Source organism: Furipterus horrens, unplaced genomic scaffold (assembly GCF_987537825.1).
Source record: "Furipterus horrens unplaced genomic scaffold, mFurHor1.1.pri manual_scaffold_12, whole genome shotgun sequence".
Taxonomy (NCBI): domain Eukaryota; kingdom Metazoa; phylum Chordata; class Mammalia; order Chiroptera; family Furipteridae; genus Furipterus; species Furipterus horrens.
The window spans coordinates 3,641,917-3,656,407 of NW_028327182.1; the positions used below are offsets into that span (position 1 = coordinate 3,641,917).

General features: G+C 45.4%; 1 protein-coding gene across 2 annotated transcripts; it reads left to right on the forward strand.

Moving 5' to 3' along the window:
* Window positions 1-353: 353 nt before the first annotated feature.
* Window positions 354-14,491, forward strand: ESD (esterase D). 2 transcript variants are annotated; one of them, XM_090258527.1, is made up of 10 exons: window positions 354-440; window positions 2,759-2,808; window positions 3,687-3,760; window positions 5,012-5,100; window positions 7,405-7,503; window positions 8,689-8,813; window positions 9,852-9,971; window positions 11,626-11,724; window positions 12,993-13,160; window positions 14,266-14,491. In XM_090258527.1, the coding sequence occupies exons 3-10, from the start codon at window positions 3,693-3,695 to the stop codon at window positions 14,344-14,346; spliced, it is 849 nt and encodes a 282-aa protein (XP_090114653.1). In that variant the 5' UTR covers window positions 354-440; window positions 2,759-2,808; window positions 3,687-3,692; the 3' UTR covers window positions 14,347-14,491. The 2 variants fall into 2 exon arrangements, with proteins under 2 accessions (XP_090114653.1, XP_090114652.1); XM_090258526.1 differs by lacking the exons at window positions 354-440; window positions 2,759-2,808 and having other exon boundaries at window positions 3,662-3,760.

Here is a 14,491-nt window from a genome sequence, read left to right on the forward strand (position 1 = left end):
AAAATAGCCCTTGTTTTAACTCCGGGTACCAACTGGATGAACTGGCAAGAGTTTGGTGGGGGGGGGGGGGACAAAATTAGGTCCTGGTTTCCCAGTAACTTCGGAGCCACGTGCAAATCTTGGCCACCAGTTAGGCTGGACCAGAACGGGCCTTATTCAGGCCCCGGCACTTCCCTGCGCCCCCGGGAAGAGCGCGCGCCCGCGGGGCAGACAGGGCTGGAATGTGCGCACCCAGCCAGCCAGCCAGCCGCTGGGGCGCGAGGAGGGAGGGGCGGGGACCGTGGGGGGCGGGGCCTAAGGGGCGGGGCCGCGGAAGACGAAGGCGAGGATAGGCGGGCCTCGGAGGGGGCGTGCCGGGGGCGGAGCCCTGGCGACCATGTTGAGGCCCACCCTTCCCGGCCCGAGGGTGCCCTGCGTTACCGCCGCCTTCGGCGCAGCAGGTAAGGCGGGGTCCGTGCAGAGGCCCGGCGTCCTCGGCGCGCCTGGGTCTCGGGCTGCACCGGCGCTCGGCGGGGCCTGGGCGGGGCGGACGCCGAAGCCACCGGCGAGTCCCGCAGGCGCGAGCGCCGAGATGGCAGGGGGCCGCGGGCTGGCGCGCTGGCGCGGGCCTGCGTCCAAATTCCCGTCGGTTCCCCGGGGATTCCGAGGGCGCGCTGCCCGGGGCGCCCGGGCGTGCCGTCTCCGAGACGCGGTTGTGGGTTCCTCGGGTGTCCGCTGCATTCCCACCGGTTTTCCCGAACGCACCCCCAGTTTATTGAGCGGACAGGCCGCAGAGCGCGTGACGAGCGCCCCCAGGGGCCTGGTTGCGGGGGATCGGCGGCCACCGGGGCTGCGTCCGCGTCGGGCCGGACCTTCTCCGCAGATGCGCGGCTGGCTGGGGAAACGCAGCTCATCCACGCTCAAGCTTCTGTCCGCCCTTGGAACCACTCCTGCTTCCCCGTTCTTTGTCTTCCTTTGCATCCAGGCCCGTCCTGCCCACCCCGTTTAAAATGTCTTCAGGGTCCCCCTTCTTTGACTTCCCGCCCTAACGATCGAGAACAATTGGACCCAGAGGGGCCGACTGCGGCTCTCCCATCCCCGAAGCGTCGTCGGCACGGAGGGGGTGGGAGTGAGTGGGAGAGAAACACCCAGGGGGTGAACACACACGTGGCGGCCCGCGGTTCCCAGGACCGTCCTCCAGCGATGGTGGGGAGGCCTGGGCCGGTTGTGACAGGGAAGAAACCGGGGCGACATCAAGGCGCGTGGGCGACGCGGAGCAAAACCGCCAGGAGAGCGGATGGGCAGCGCCCGGGACCCCTGGAAGAAGGAGAGGATGGGTGGGCATCCGAAGAGCGGGTTTCTGGAGGCCGATGGCACTTAGTTTCGAGGGGTGAGAGAAAAGGAAAGTAACGTGTGACAGTGTGGCCTTTCGGAGAAATGTCTGCTTTTGTGAATGAAGACGACTTTGCCTGGGTTTTACCTGCTGGCTTGGCGCGGATCACGAACGCACCGAGGGACCCCTCTTCTCCGGAGAACAAGGATGGCCATGGCGTTGGCTTTCTAGGAACATGGAGCAGCTCCCACGGGCACCATGCCGTTGTTTTTGTTTGCGGTTTTTCTTGGGAAGGGGGTAGTCTGGGTTTTTGCTCTGCTCCCTTATTCTGTGACTCCATTCCTCCCACCAGAGAAGGAAAACTCTGACTCCAAAAAACCTCCGCTGCCTTGCGGCATACCTCTTCAGGGGAAAGGCTAAGGGAGTAAACCCCGACAGAAAATCCGGAGCCGGAGTCCCTAAGGCGGTTTGAAGTTGTAGTCAACACCGGCAACTCCTGCGGCGCACCTGAAGCCAAGCTGTATGGACTCCGTCTTTCCCTTGGACCCTTCAGCTGCGAAGAGAGGGGGGGGTCTGCTGCATGGGCAACAGCAGACCCTCCATATCACCCTGCCCAGGCTCTGTAGCTTCAGCTTCACTGGAGAGGACACTCCAGCGTCATCGCAAGATGTCGATTCAACACGGGAGGAGACAGATACCGTGTCACTCCCGAGTCGGACTGCACAGCCATTCTCGGCGGTGCAGATAGACTCTTAAGAAGCTACACCATCGTCTCTCGAGACGGACGGCTGCCGACGATTCCTCCCACACAAGCTGTTCTGGACCTTACGTGCAACATCTGTAAGACAGACGACATGGTGTGCACAGTGTGCGTTTCTGTTGACTTAATGGTTGGTTGGTTGGTTCGTGCCAATCACTCGAGCCTCAGCCATGAGCCCAGCCAATGCCTCACCAGTTCATCCTTTCTAGCCAGGCGGCCCCGCAGGCCGTGAAGTCTTCCCTCCGCGTTCCTCCCTGAACCACAAGTCTGACCTGCAGCTCTTGGCCAGACAGATGTGGGCTTTTTCATCTTTCCTTTTCTAGTCCTCCCGTCTTCTTCGCTCTCACGAGTGGACTCCGATGTATACTTCAAAACTTTTTTTAAAAAGTTTTATTTAAAAGGAAAAGTAGATAAACTTTGTTCCTAGGAGTCCTATTCCAGCAACAGTTTTTGACTAGACGCCAGGCCTTGTGGCAAAGTAGGCATTAGGGTGATGACATTAATGCCAAGGTGAGGTGGCGGTGCTGGTCCATCCGCGGCATTTTCCCTGCTCCTGCATCCAGGGTGGACAGTCACCTGCCTCAGGAGAAGGAAGTGTCGCCTGGGGACGATGAGTCACGGGTCTGTATAACCTTTGTGATGAAAAGTACGTCCTGTTCCTAAACCACTGGGTCTTTTTTTTCCAGGATCATCCACCCGTGGGTGCAGACAAAAGAGCAAGTAGCCGTTGGACAGGTGAATTTAAGGTTTATTTCTTGCGTGTTACTTTAAAAGTTGAATGGAAAATCTAAAAGCTTGGTTTGAAACATTATTTTGCTCATAAAAAAATTTAATGAAAAATGCAAATTACCTAGGGTACCATAAGTCAGAGTATATATCATATCTAATTCTTAGTTTATGTCATATTTCTTATTGAGCCTCACTTTTTTCTTAATTGGTAATTGAAGGTAGTTTTGAAAATGGGTGGTTAGATGGAAAAAAAAACTTTAAAGCTTTTATTTTTTTAAATTCAATCTACCAAGTAAAAAAAAACAAAAAAACAGTACTTTAACTGTTTTATCTGACCAAATAGGAAATATCTGATTTTGAATTGAATGAAGAGCAGAGGAGATAGACTCACTGTCATTGACTAAAATGAGTAATAAAGTGTAGAGTGATAGAGGACAAGCTGGTTTTTAAAACTTTTCCATAAGAGCTGGTAGGAGGCGAAGAGTGAATTAGTCAACAAGTGACTCCTAGGCACCTCTTCCGCACTAGACACAGACCCAGTGTACGTTCCATGCTTTGGGGCAGCACAAAGAGTCCGTACTAAGTTTACGAAAATAAAGTTTTCTCATAGACTAATGCAGCCAGTCAGTTTTATCCCTTAGTCACGTGTGTGTATGTGTTAAAATTTTGCATCTGTTAGTTCGTTATTTAAGATAGGATCATGAACAAGAACAGCTAAAGTTAATATTCAATAATTAATAGCCTCTGGTAAGCAGTGTATTATTTAAAAATTTGTTATAGATTAAAAGCATAAACCAAGAATCGTTTATCTGAAAACAGTTTTGTTTCAAATTTTTCAAGAACTAATTCTCTAGAAATTAATGAAATTAATCTTCCCTAATAGGAAAAAGAATGGCATTAAGACAGATTTCCAGCAACAAATGCTTTGGGGGACTCCAGAAAGTTTTTGAACATGACAGGTAACTACTAAGAAGATATAATTTGGTATCTCTTGTTCTGTTTCCATCCATTTGATTCTTTAAGCCCATGAAAGGTTATTGTTGCATGAATTACTATTTACATGGAAAAATATTGTTTATCAAAATTATCTAGCCTTGATATTAGCGGTTTTAATAAGATATTAGTGATAAAGACCAAATGAAGGATGTGGTACATACATTTCAGTGCCCATGGGCAAACATGTAATTTAAAATCTTTAGAATTTATTTTTAATAAAATGTTATACATTTTTTATAGAAATAGAAACAGTTTTTCTTTTAGTAATATAAGTGCTACACTAAGGATATTAAACTTTTTTTTTTTTTTAAACTTTTTTTGGCCACAATGACTGTTGTGTGCACAGCATAGGCTCAGACTGATTAATATATCACCATGCTGAGTTGGCCCCATTCTTTAAGGGCCAAAGTACAAAGTCCGTCCAGAAGGTATCCAGCCATGTACTATGAAAAATAGAGACATTTATTGAAGAAGATACAAGATACAAGAAACATTGTACACCGGACAATGACGTCTCAGTCCCGTTCAAGACAGGCACCTTGGGACCTCACACAGGTCTCCCAAATGCCATCAGCTGCCCCGTCGTATTTTCCTGAAGCTCATCAATGGCCTGAAATCTCTTCTGTTTCAAAGGAGATTTTAGTTTTGGGAAAAGCCAGAAGTCACAGGGCACCAAATCTGGGTAGTAGGGGGGCTGAGTCACCTGGGTGATTTGATGTTTTGCCAAAAAACTGCCCGAGACAAGATGTATGAGCGGGTGTGTTGCTTTGATGAAGCTGGCAGTCACCAGCTGCCCATAGCTGTGGCCTTTTGAATCATCTGAACAGTTTTTGTGGAGAAATATTAGAACTTAACGCAAAATTGGATGTGGATTTATTGCTGTAGTCACTCCGTCATTTTGAATGTGACAGCCACACAGTACACATGCTCACTCAATGGCATCTACCGCCCCCACTGACTAGTACAGTGAGGTCGTCATTGTTCACGCATGTGCATTCCAGTCCCCTCTCCTTGGCTGCCAGGTCACATCAATGTTGTGCAAACCGTTCTCATTATATTAACAATGGCTGGACTTATTCTGGACAGACCTCCTTACATTCCTTAAATGTTGATGGCATCGCTTACTTCGGACATTAAACCACTTATATTATGTTTCTTTTTTGACTGACGAGGAGCATTGATCTGTTGTGTGTGTGTGACTATTAAAATTACAGTGTGGAGCTGAGTTGCAAAATGAAATTTGCTGTCTACTTGCCACCAAAGGCAGAGACCGGGAAATGCCCCGCGCTTTACTGGCTCTCCGGTAAGTGGTGTACGTTTGGGTTTTACAACGGAAAGGAGTGTCTCTTTCTTTTTAACTGGCTAGTGTTACCGTTTTATCATGACTCATCAGTGTGCTTGCGGAGCCGTTTACAAAAGGTGTGAGGAGCCTGGCATAGTCTACTCTCCCTTCGTCCTGAGAATCATTTCAGGCTACTGATCTGCATTGATTTCACTGCTTTTTTGTTTTGTTTTAATTTTAGCTAAATTTCACCTGTTAAAAACTCTAGGGAGAGGAAGACTAACACCACTAGGCGTGGCTTTCCTCAGGCCACAGCTCCCCCAGGACAAACCTTGATCCGATATTGGGGCCCACCCCCAGGTAACGGTTTCCTTATGAAAGGCTGGGAGAGTAAATCTCGTGTAATCAGAAAACGTCATGACTCAAAATCACGCCTAGAAGTCTGGGTTTCAGACACTAATGCCTGATACACGTATCACCACCACGCCCCCCCCCCCAAAAGTAAAGCTGTTTTACTAAATACAAAATCACCTCTTTTTTTAAATTTATTATTTTTTAAATTAAATTTATTGGGGTGACATTGATTAATAAGATTATATAGGCTTCGAGTGTACATTCTCTGTGCATTGCATTGGCTGCCCACCACCCAAAGTATTTCACTCCTTTTTCAGTTAGACCAAGTAATTTAGTGGAGGATGTCAAGTTCTGGACTCAGGGGCCAGAGCTTAGGAAAGTGACGTACCTGGTTTGCACCTACCCAAGCGTTTCTCGTAGAGATGGTGCCGCTAACACAGACCATATTAGGTGAGACCTGGGCATTAATTAGCTATCGTCTCCGTCCTTCTGAGACTAATCCTACTGGTAGAATTATCTTCATTTCTGTGAGTCTACAGTTCACTCCCTATGACCCTAATTGAGAAATTGGTGTTCCAACTAGAAAAGTTTTTTTTTCCTCTGGTCTCTAAACAGAGGACATCTCCCAAGTGCCAGATACTGTGCCCCGTGTCCCAGACACAATGCAGAACTCTCTACATGTTATCACATGTAGTCCTCACACCGCCTTAGGATGTAAAAGTAGGCACGATTGTGCCATTTCTCCAAGGAAAGCTGAGGCTCAGAATATTGGAGTTACGGCCTGATTTTGATTAGCGAGTCAGTGGCAGAGTAACCTGTAAAGCCAGGTCCTGCCTGGCATCCAAAGCCCATGCTTTCTACACTATTAGCCTGCCTCCTGTGAACACCATCACGTTATCAGTATTTGGGGCAGTTGGCACCCTGACGTGGCTCTCATACCTCTGCGTGCAGTGGACAAAGACGTGGTTCTCTTGCCATGACTAGCGAAAGCACGTATGTCCTCACAGTTTACTTATATCCATAAACTCCCAGAATACGTCATCCAGTGATACTTTATCGCTTGAACTCATTTATTCCTTTCACAGATCTTTACTGGGCTACCGTTTTCATAAGTCTCTGTGCTGGCAGTTAGGGGATAGGTGGAAACTATGAAAGTGTTCTGTAGTTAATTCAGACTGCATTACACGCATCAGTAGCCTTTGGCAGTTAGCACTGCTCATCTCGGGTGTCGTGGGACGTCTGCCATGGGCCGCTGGGAAAGGGCTGTTGCGTTAGCTGCTGTGCAGCTTGGGCGTCTGGCGCCTGTTCCTCCTTGGCCTTCCTCACGTCGTTAGCGTCTTAGACTCCTGTAGCGAGAGGAGTAACTTGGCTTGTCTGTCACGTGACCAGAAAGCAGAGAGGTAGAAAAAAGGGGAGAAACCGTTGTAAAAACTGGGGCTCAAACTCAGTTTCTCAATTTAAGGAAGGTATACGGTGGCATTACTCTCTTCTTGGATGACGAGGCTGAATTTTGTGGTTATGAACTACTTGTATATGAAAATATTAAGTTATGTATATTATGGCGACCGTAGTATTTTCTGAATATTTATGTTTTAATGTTGAAACAGTAGCATGTTTGATAGCATCTCACTGGGGCTGTTACATTTGTTTCATGCACCATGTCGCTGTTCTACAGCTTGAGAAAGTCTGAATTCCCAAGCTCACCCCGTCCTGAGGATTTACTACTTGGAACTTCAGGGAGCGCGCCTTTCAAAGGACAGCCACGGGAGCATTTAATCTACGACAGATCTTAGACTAATACTGTTACAAAGTTTATGAGAAAGGGATCTTGAATGTCTTTAGAATTATGTCAAAAAAAAAAAAAAAAAGCTTTTCGATAATACCAAGTAAGATTGTTTTCCCGAATTATGGAAACACGAAAGCCTATGAACCATTTTTAACACAGCACGAGGTCCTGTTTTTGATCCTCAGGTTTAACGTGCACAGAACAGAACTTCATATCCAAATCCGGCTACCACCAGGCTGCCGCTGAACACGGCCTGGTGGTCGTTGCACCGGACACCAGCCCTCGTAAGTGTGCTCGCCGCTGCGTCCCTCCTCGGCGCTGGGGACCGCTAAGCCTAAGTTCTCAGTGGGGCGCCGGAGACATGGGGAGATTGATGTCATAGTTCTGCTCTATCTCTGTTAAACTTTCCAATGACGTCGTGACGCTGAGGTGCCACGCTGCATGCATTTTCTGTTCTGTAGGTAAACTGTGTATCACAAGATAATTGTGTGTGCCTCATCTGTTAGCCATCAAATAACCATAGCATTTAAACAGTACTGGCTTTAACATAAATGATTAGAATGTTTATATGAGAGAATATTCAACTTCGGGCAGCGTCGTCCATCAGATAGGTAAAACGTGTTTGGTGACCCTGGGAGTCTCGGGAAATTTAAGTGCCAGCTAACACAGTCTAGGAATAAACTTAAAATATGAAGATTAATTTTTTTAAGTGATAAAGTTTGCTAAAGATCATCAATGAAAACCTCAGTACATGGGAAAATGTCATGTTCCCAGATGGGCAGACTGAACATCAGGGAGAAGGTCATTTCCCTCAAGTTCCTCTGCCTGTTACTGTAATTCTATTGAAAATTCCAGCGGTTGGCTTGGCTTTTTACCTCGTGCCACGCATAACATAACCCCTAACAGATTAAAAAGGAGCCCAGGGAGGTCCCAGTGGGGGATGGGCAGCCACCATGGAAGGAAACATGATGGGATGAGTCCCTGGTCCCGGGGGAGACGCCTCAGTGCAGGACAGTGCACTGGGCAGAGGCGTTTGTCCCCCTCTTCGTCCCGAGGCCACCGTGGGAAGGAGAATCGTGGGCATGTTGGTAACAGGGGAGGGTTGCCCGGGAAGGGTCCCGACGCATTTCTGAAAGATAAAACAGGATGGAAGCCCCTGGACGGGTGGGACGGGGGGTTGGGGGGGTGGATGCGCAGGTTCCTAACACCCTGGAGGGCACGTCAGCAGAGACGAGCACAGCCGCCCGGCCACCCCTTGGCCGTGAGTGTCCCGCCTCGCTGGCTGGCACGTGGCCCCGCTGCAGGGGCCAGGAAGGGTGCGCCCCAAAGGGCAGAGACAGCGCCCACCGTATTTGGTCAACGGTTTTAGGGCAAATATGAACTTCCAGGTTCATTGCAGAGGGTATGATGGACCCTGGGCCGTGACTACAGAGCAGAGGGAACAACTGAGTTCTCCTTGCTGTGCCCAGGTGGCTGCAACATCCAGGGAGAGGACGAGAGCTGGGACTTCGGCACCGGGGCCGGGTTTTACGTGGACGCCACCGAAGGGCCCTGGAAAACGAACTACCGGATGTACTCTTACGTGACGGAGGAGGTGACTCAGTCCCTGCCGCGGTCATTTAGGGACGGCGGCCCGGGCCTCGGTGTGGGACCGCGCGTCCTCCTAGGCCCGAGGGCTTTAAATGAGGACGCGGGGCGGTGGGACCTGCTGGGGGCAGGTGTCTTCACTGTCTTAGTGAGAGTTCCAGAGGTCACTCATACTGTCCCTCTATTCACGGCCATTTGAATTAATTTAACAATTACACTGATGCCTGTGTGGGCTGCCCAGGTCATGCAAAGAAAATAGTTTATGAAAAATCTTATTTCTCTGGCAGCTCGTTCCCGCAGACATTTTATAGTGATTAAGCAAGGCTTAGTTAGAAAGGACAAGAGGTAAAACATTAGTTTTATTAATATTTATGTGCCGATTATGCATTTTTCTAAATTTTATTATTGTTGATCTCTACTATATCATGAAAACTCAGAAACAATAATATAAAGTTGAGTCACACATAATTCTATTGCTCCAAACAACAACTATGTTTTGGTATATTCCACATTTTTTTTTTTTGTATAACTCGTTTTTCTATAATTCTAAAACATTTTTAATGTGTTCTCTTTTTGTAAAAAAATTAGTATTTTTCAATATTCTAACCTATTTCTAACATAATTTTAATAATTGCTGTCATATGCCATAATTTACTTTTTCCTAATGTAGGACATTTATGATTTTACATATCTTTTTTACCATAATAAATATTGCTGCCTTTGGTTATCTTTTTGTATAATTCTTTTCCCTCCAGGACTTTTCTCTTAGAGTAGATTCCAAGAAGTGAAATTACCAGATCAAAAGTTTAGGACACTTTAAAGGTCCTTTCTGCATCTTCTTAAACTTGCTATCCAGGGAGGCTCTACCAGATACTCTCCAGCGATAAATTAATTACTATTGTCTATGTGAGGTTTTTAAAAAAATCTTTACTGGTTCCTGCCTTTGTAAGACTGTGATTTAGAAGTGTTGATTGTGCGATTATTTTATATAACTGAAAAAGTCTGAACTTTTATATTGTTTGTCACGCTGTTAAATTATTTCTAGCTTCCCCAGCTCATCAACGCCAACTTCCCAGTGGACCCCCAAAGGATGTCTGTGTTTGGCCATTCCATGGGAGGCCACGGAGCTCTGGTCTGTGCTTTAAAGAATCCCGGAAAATACAAAGTAAGGTTACCTGGGCTTCCAGTGGCCAATATCCCTCTTAGACATGATGATGTTAGGAAGCTCCAGAGATTGAAATTAGGTGTTATTGTAGTATTGGGACGAATCTTCCCTAGAATTTTGGGGATTACAGGAGCCTGTGAGGAGCATTCAGTCTGACCACACAGTGTGTGCTGCAGAATCAGACGCACACGAATTCCGTCACAGTGGCTTCTTGTTGGTATACTGCGAGGATTTTTTAAATTTTTTTTAAATTTTTTTAAAATTTTATTTATTTATTTTTTAGAGAGAAAGGGAGAGAAACATCGATGTGGCAGAGATATATTGATCGCTGGCCTCTCACATGTCCCGTACTAGGGAGCTGGCCCATAACCCAGGCATGTGCCCTGACCAGGAATGCAGCCAGTGACCCTTTGGCCTGTGGCCTGACCAGCCCACTGAGCCACACCAGGCAGGGCTGCTCCAAGGATTACAAACCTGTATCTTACATTTCGTTGCTTCAGTTCCGCTCTTGGCATTTTCTTTCCCTGAAGGTTATTCTTGATTAATGTTATTATTGCGATATCTCCCATTTACTTACACTTTCACCAAGAATATCTCTATGGAGTTGGTGTTGGTTTTCTGAGGGAGAAGCTACTCACGATTTATAAAAGTTTAAGAATTCTCTGCTCTTCATGCCCCTGATGAAAACTGGAATGCAGCTTGATTGAAAAACACTCCTCCCCGCCTTCCTACTCATTTATTTGAAGCTTGACTCCTATTGTTCGCTGAAGTGACCCCTGTATGTAGAGCGGGGTGCTGCGCAGCCCCGCGGGCCACCGCGCGGAGAAGGACGTGCGGCCCTGTGGCACCTGCAGGTCGCTTCTGTCTCTCCAGCCCCAGGGCTCCGTGTCCTTCCCTTAGGAAGAACTTGTCCTCACTTGAGGTGAGCTACCGAGACGCGAAACTGTTCCTCAAGGCGTTTCTTTTCGGTGGCACCAAATGCTTTCCTTCTGGTGAGCTGTGTTAGAAAGTGGGGTTAACTGATGGGGTGACAGGCTGATGGGGTGACAGGGGTTCTTAAATAAGGATGTGTGTGTGTGTGTGCGCGCGCGCAGGAATCGGATTTATTGTGTTTGAGGAAGAAAATCAAATTCAGTTGACTTTTTTTATCCTTTCAAAATGCTAGTAGACATTGATAACCGTAAGGTGGGTAAGCGCCCTGAAACCAAGATCCCATCTCTGCCTCTCATCCAGTGACAGACAGCAGCGCACAGAACACAGAAAGTCCTGCCGCATTTCAGGGCGCTGCTCAGTACGTTCTTGGCGCCATTTAAGAGAAGTCATGTGTCTCAGATTTTTTAAAAAAGAATGGAAATTTCCATCCATGCCTTATTTAACAAAAGGGTAATGTGTCACTTTGCATTATTTTAGCACCTGTAACTCATTAGCTCTTAATAGAACACACAAAATATGTGTTATGGGAAGACCTACAACTTAAGCTCGTAATATAGCCAATGGGACGTTGTTCACGGCGGTTCTCAGGGCAAGTCAGAGTTTATCATCAGGTCGTAAGTAACTTCTGAGTTGTTGAGCAGGCTGCCAAGGTGTGTTCATGTGTGATTTAGCCTAACATGGAACTTGTCTTTAATTTTTACTTTTTGTTTCGTTTCTGTAGTCTGTGTCAGCATTTGCTCCAATTTGCAATCCAGTGCTTTGTCCTTGGGGCAAGAAAGCCTTTAGTGGGTATTTGGGCACAGACCAAAGTAAATGGAAGGTAGGTGCAAGATGGCTCCCTCGGTCCTCATTCCGAAGGGCTCGGATTTGTTCAGAGGCTGTGTACTGCAGACATTGTATTTCTAGCGCACTCAAGTTAAGGATCCAGAGTTAAAAATAATGAGCAAAAGTGTAAACACAGAACGATAGCAAAACACCTCCTTTCTAATTGTATTGAATTACAGCAGATATTCTGAGGCTACTTTTTTTTCCCCTGCTAATGGTCAATTTATACATTACTTCTAAGTTAAATTACTGCTCATTAGCATTACCAAAAATGCCACATATTATCACTGAATTTAGATTTGCTTTTTATTAACTATATGCTCAATTATGTACAATAAGAACCATGAGACCTGGCTTTTTAATTATTTTGTGTATCTTTTTCCAAATCCGTCATCTCTCAGATTTGGATTTTAAAGTCCAGATTTCAAAGTCTATAAAAAGAGATATTGTGTAATGTACATTTATGAGCATATTCCCAACAGCAAGATTACTTTTTCAAGCATAAGAGCAGATGCTTCAAAACGAAAATAAAATTGGCTCTTTCTCCTGAGACTCATTTTACTCTTATGTAGAAGTGAGCCATTGGCAAACTCCACCAAGAGTGTCTATTTTACAAGTGAACTCGTCATCATGGGCCTGTTAACAAGTAGGAGCAGATTCTCAGATACTAAATTTGAGTTGTTAATATAATTCAGATTTTTAAAATCAAGTCTTCCTGAAAATTCAGGAAGACCTTTCATGCTGTACAACAGACAGGAGGGCGGAATGTATTTATATCCGGAATTAGAGCTAAAAGAAGAAACCAGAGAACAGACGATTCGAAATAGAGAATATTTGGAAATAGAAGAAGATAATGGAATTTGAAGAAATAGTTTGTGGAGGGATTTACAAAGAAAAAGTTATCGTTTTTATTATTACTATTATTATTATTATTTATTATTTTTGAGTTGAGGGGCAATTAAGAACCTGAAAGGTTTAGAAGAAGAAACAGCTACACTTGCCTGAGGTGCAGGATTCTTACCACTGGCCTTGGGCTGCTTGAAAGTGAGGGAAGACGCCACCGCTGGGGAAGAAAATTCTGAAAACCTTGTAAATAACAATTTGGCAGGTCAGATTTTAAGCTAACTGAAAAGCGTATTTCCAGCTTAATCAGCTTTAGAGTTTAAATGACTTTAAATTTCTATTTGGTCCTAGTCTAGTATAATCTGAAGTATATGTTTCTGGGCACTTTTAGATTTATTTTTAACATTTTTCTTTTTATAGGCTTATGATGCTACCCATCTTGTGAAGTCCTACCCAGGGTCCCAGCTGGACATACTCATTGATCAAGGAAAAGATGACCAATTTCTTTCAGATGGACAGTTACTGCCCGATAACTTCATAGCCGCCTGCACAGAGAAGAAAATCCCCGTTGTTTTTAGGTTACAAGAGGCAAGTCCCAAGAAGCCTTAGCTTGTTCTAAACAAGAATTAAAAAGCAGAATTCTAAGTACTTTTTAAATTTTACTTTAGAAATGCTCCCTCTAGTGAGATAGTTTTTAATTATAGTAAGACACTTAAAATAAAAGGCTTTCTATTATGTGGGCGATATCTGAGACCAAATTCTATAGACTGTGAAAGCTCGTGGTGCTGAAGATTAGTTTACTGACCCACTGAGAAAACAGTAAATAATGAGCCTAATCCTTAATGGTACTGAATGATCAACGTTCCTGGACTGCTGCTGTCGCAGAATAAAAGGGACACGGGCTCACCGTTACATGCACATCTGTCACACACATACAACTTCAACTGTTTGAATTAGATCCTAAGCTCTTTGTTGTGCTGTTTGGCATTTCTAACTGCTTAAGAATTAATGCGTTTCAACTGGTTTGCAAATTTTCCTCAACTGAAATAGCTTTTGACTATTTATTAATCACTCAACTGTCCGGCACATCCGGTTTCTCTCTGCTTCCGGGTGGTTTTCAAGGATTCATTAACTTCTGACCCGGTTTGATTTGTTGCTAACGGGTATCAGAGTTTCACGGACTATTCCTTTTCCCTTCAGTAGAGATACGATGGGCGTTTACTGTGTAGGCGGGATTCCTAACGTGATCTATGACTCTGTTTGACTCCCCAAACAGTAATGCATCATGCGGGTGCTTCTGCAGTCATTCTCTGTGGTGCTGGGTCCGCTCATTTTGTGTTTTGACGTGACCTCTTTTAGTGACTTTAGTGCCCTTCCGTGAGCTGAACCTTCTTATCCGTGTTTCTAGGCTCTAAACTGATCCTTTTAGGCCTCGTTGATGGGATCGTGTTTACTCTGTACATTTGTTAGCTCCTCTCTCTGCATATAAATGGCAGCATCTAGAAACAGCGCTTTGCAGAATTTAATTTTTTGTGCTAGTTTTGCTGCTCTTTCCAGTGCAGGATAAGCTGGATTTTGAATATAAGCCTTCCTCACTGTAATACTTTGTAAGCAAACGAAGAGATGAGAGAGCTGTTTAACGCTTCTAATAATTAATGTTTCTGAAGGGCATCGTCTCCGTTTCGTCTTCTAGGGTTACGACCACAGCTACTACTTCATTGCGACCTTCATTACCGATCACATCAGACATCATGCAAAATACCTGAATGCCTGAAAGACTGCCAATGAGAGACCCTCTTCAGGATTACAAAAATTGTAATAAACTGATGCAGGGAAACAAAGATTTCAAAACATCGTATTTCATCATGCTAAAAATGCTTCTTTGTAAAATCACCTTCTGAATAAATACGTGAAACCTG

Bases quoted from the DNA above. Each gene is read 5' to 3' on its own strand.
- ESD (XM_090258527.1), top strand. From the start codon at position 3,693: ATGGCATTAAGACAGATTTCCAGCAACAAATGCTTTGGGGGACTCCAG. The intron at 5,101-7,404 runs GTAAGTGGTGTA...TTTGATCCTCAG, and splicing joins CGCGCTTTACTGGCTCTCCG to GTTTAACGTGCACAGAACAG. The intron at 11,725-12,992 runs GTAGGTGCAAGA...TTCTTTTTATAG, and splicing joins CAGACCAAAGTAAATGGAAG to GCTTATGATGCTACCCATCT.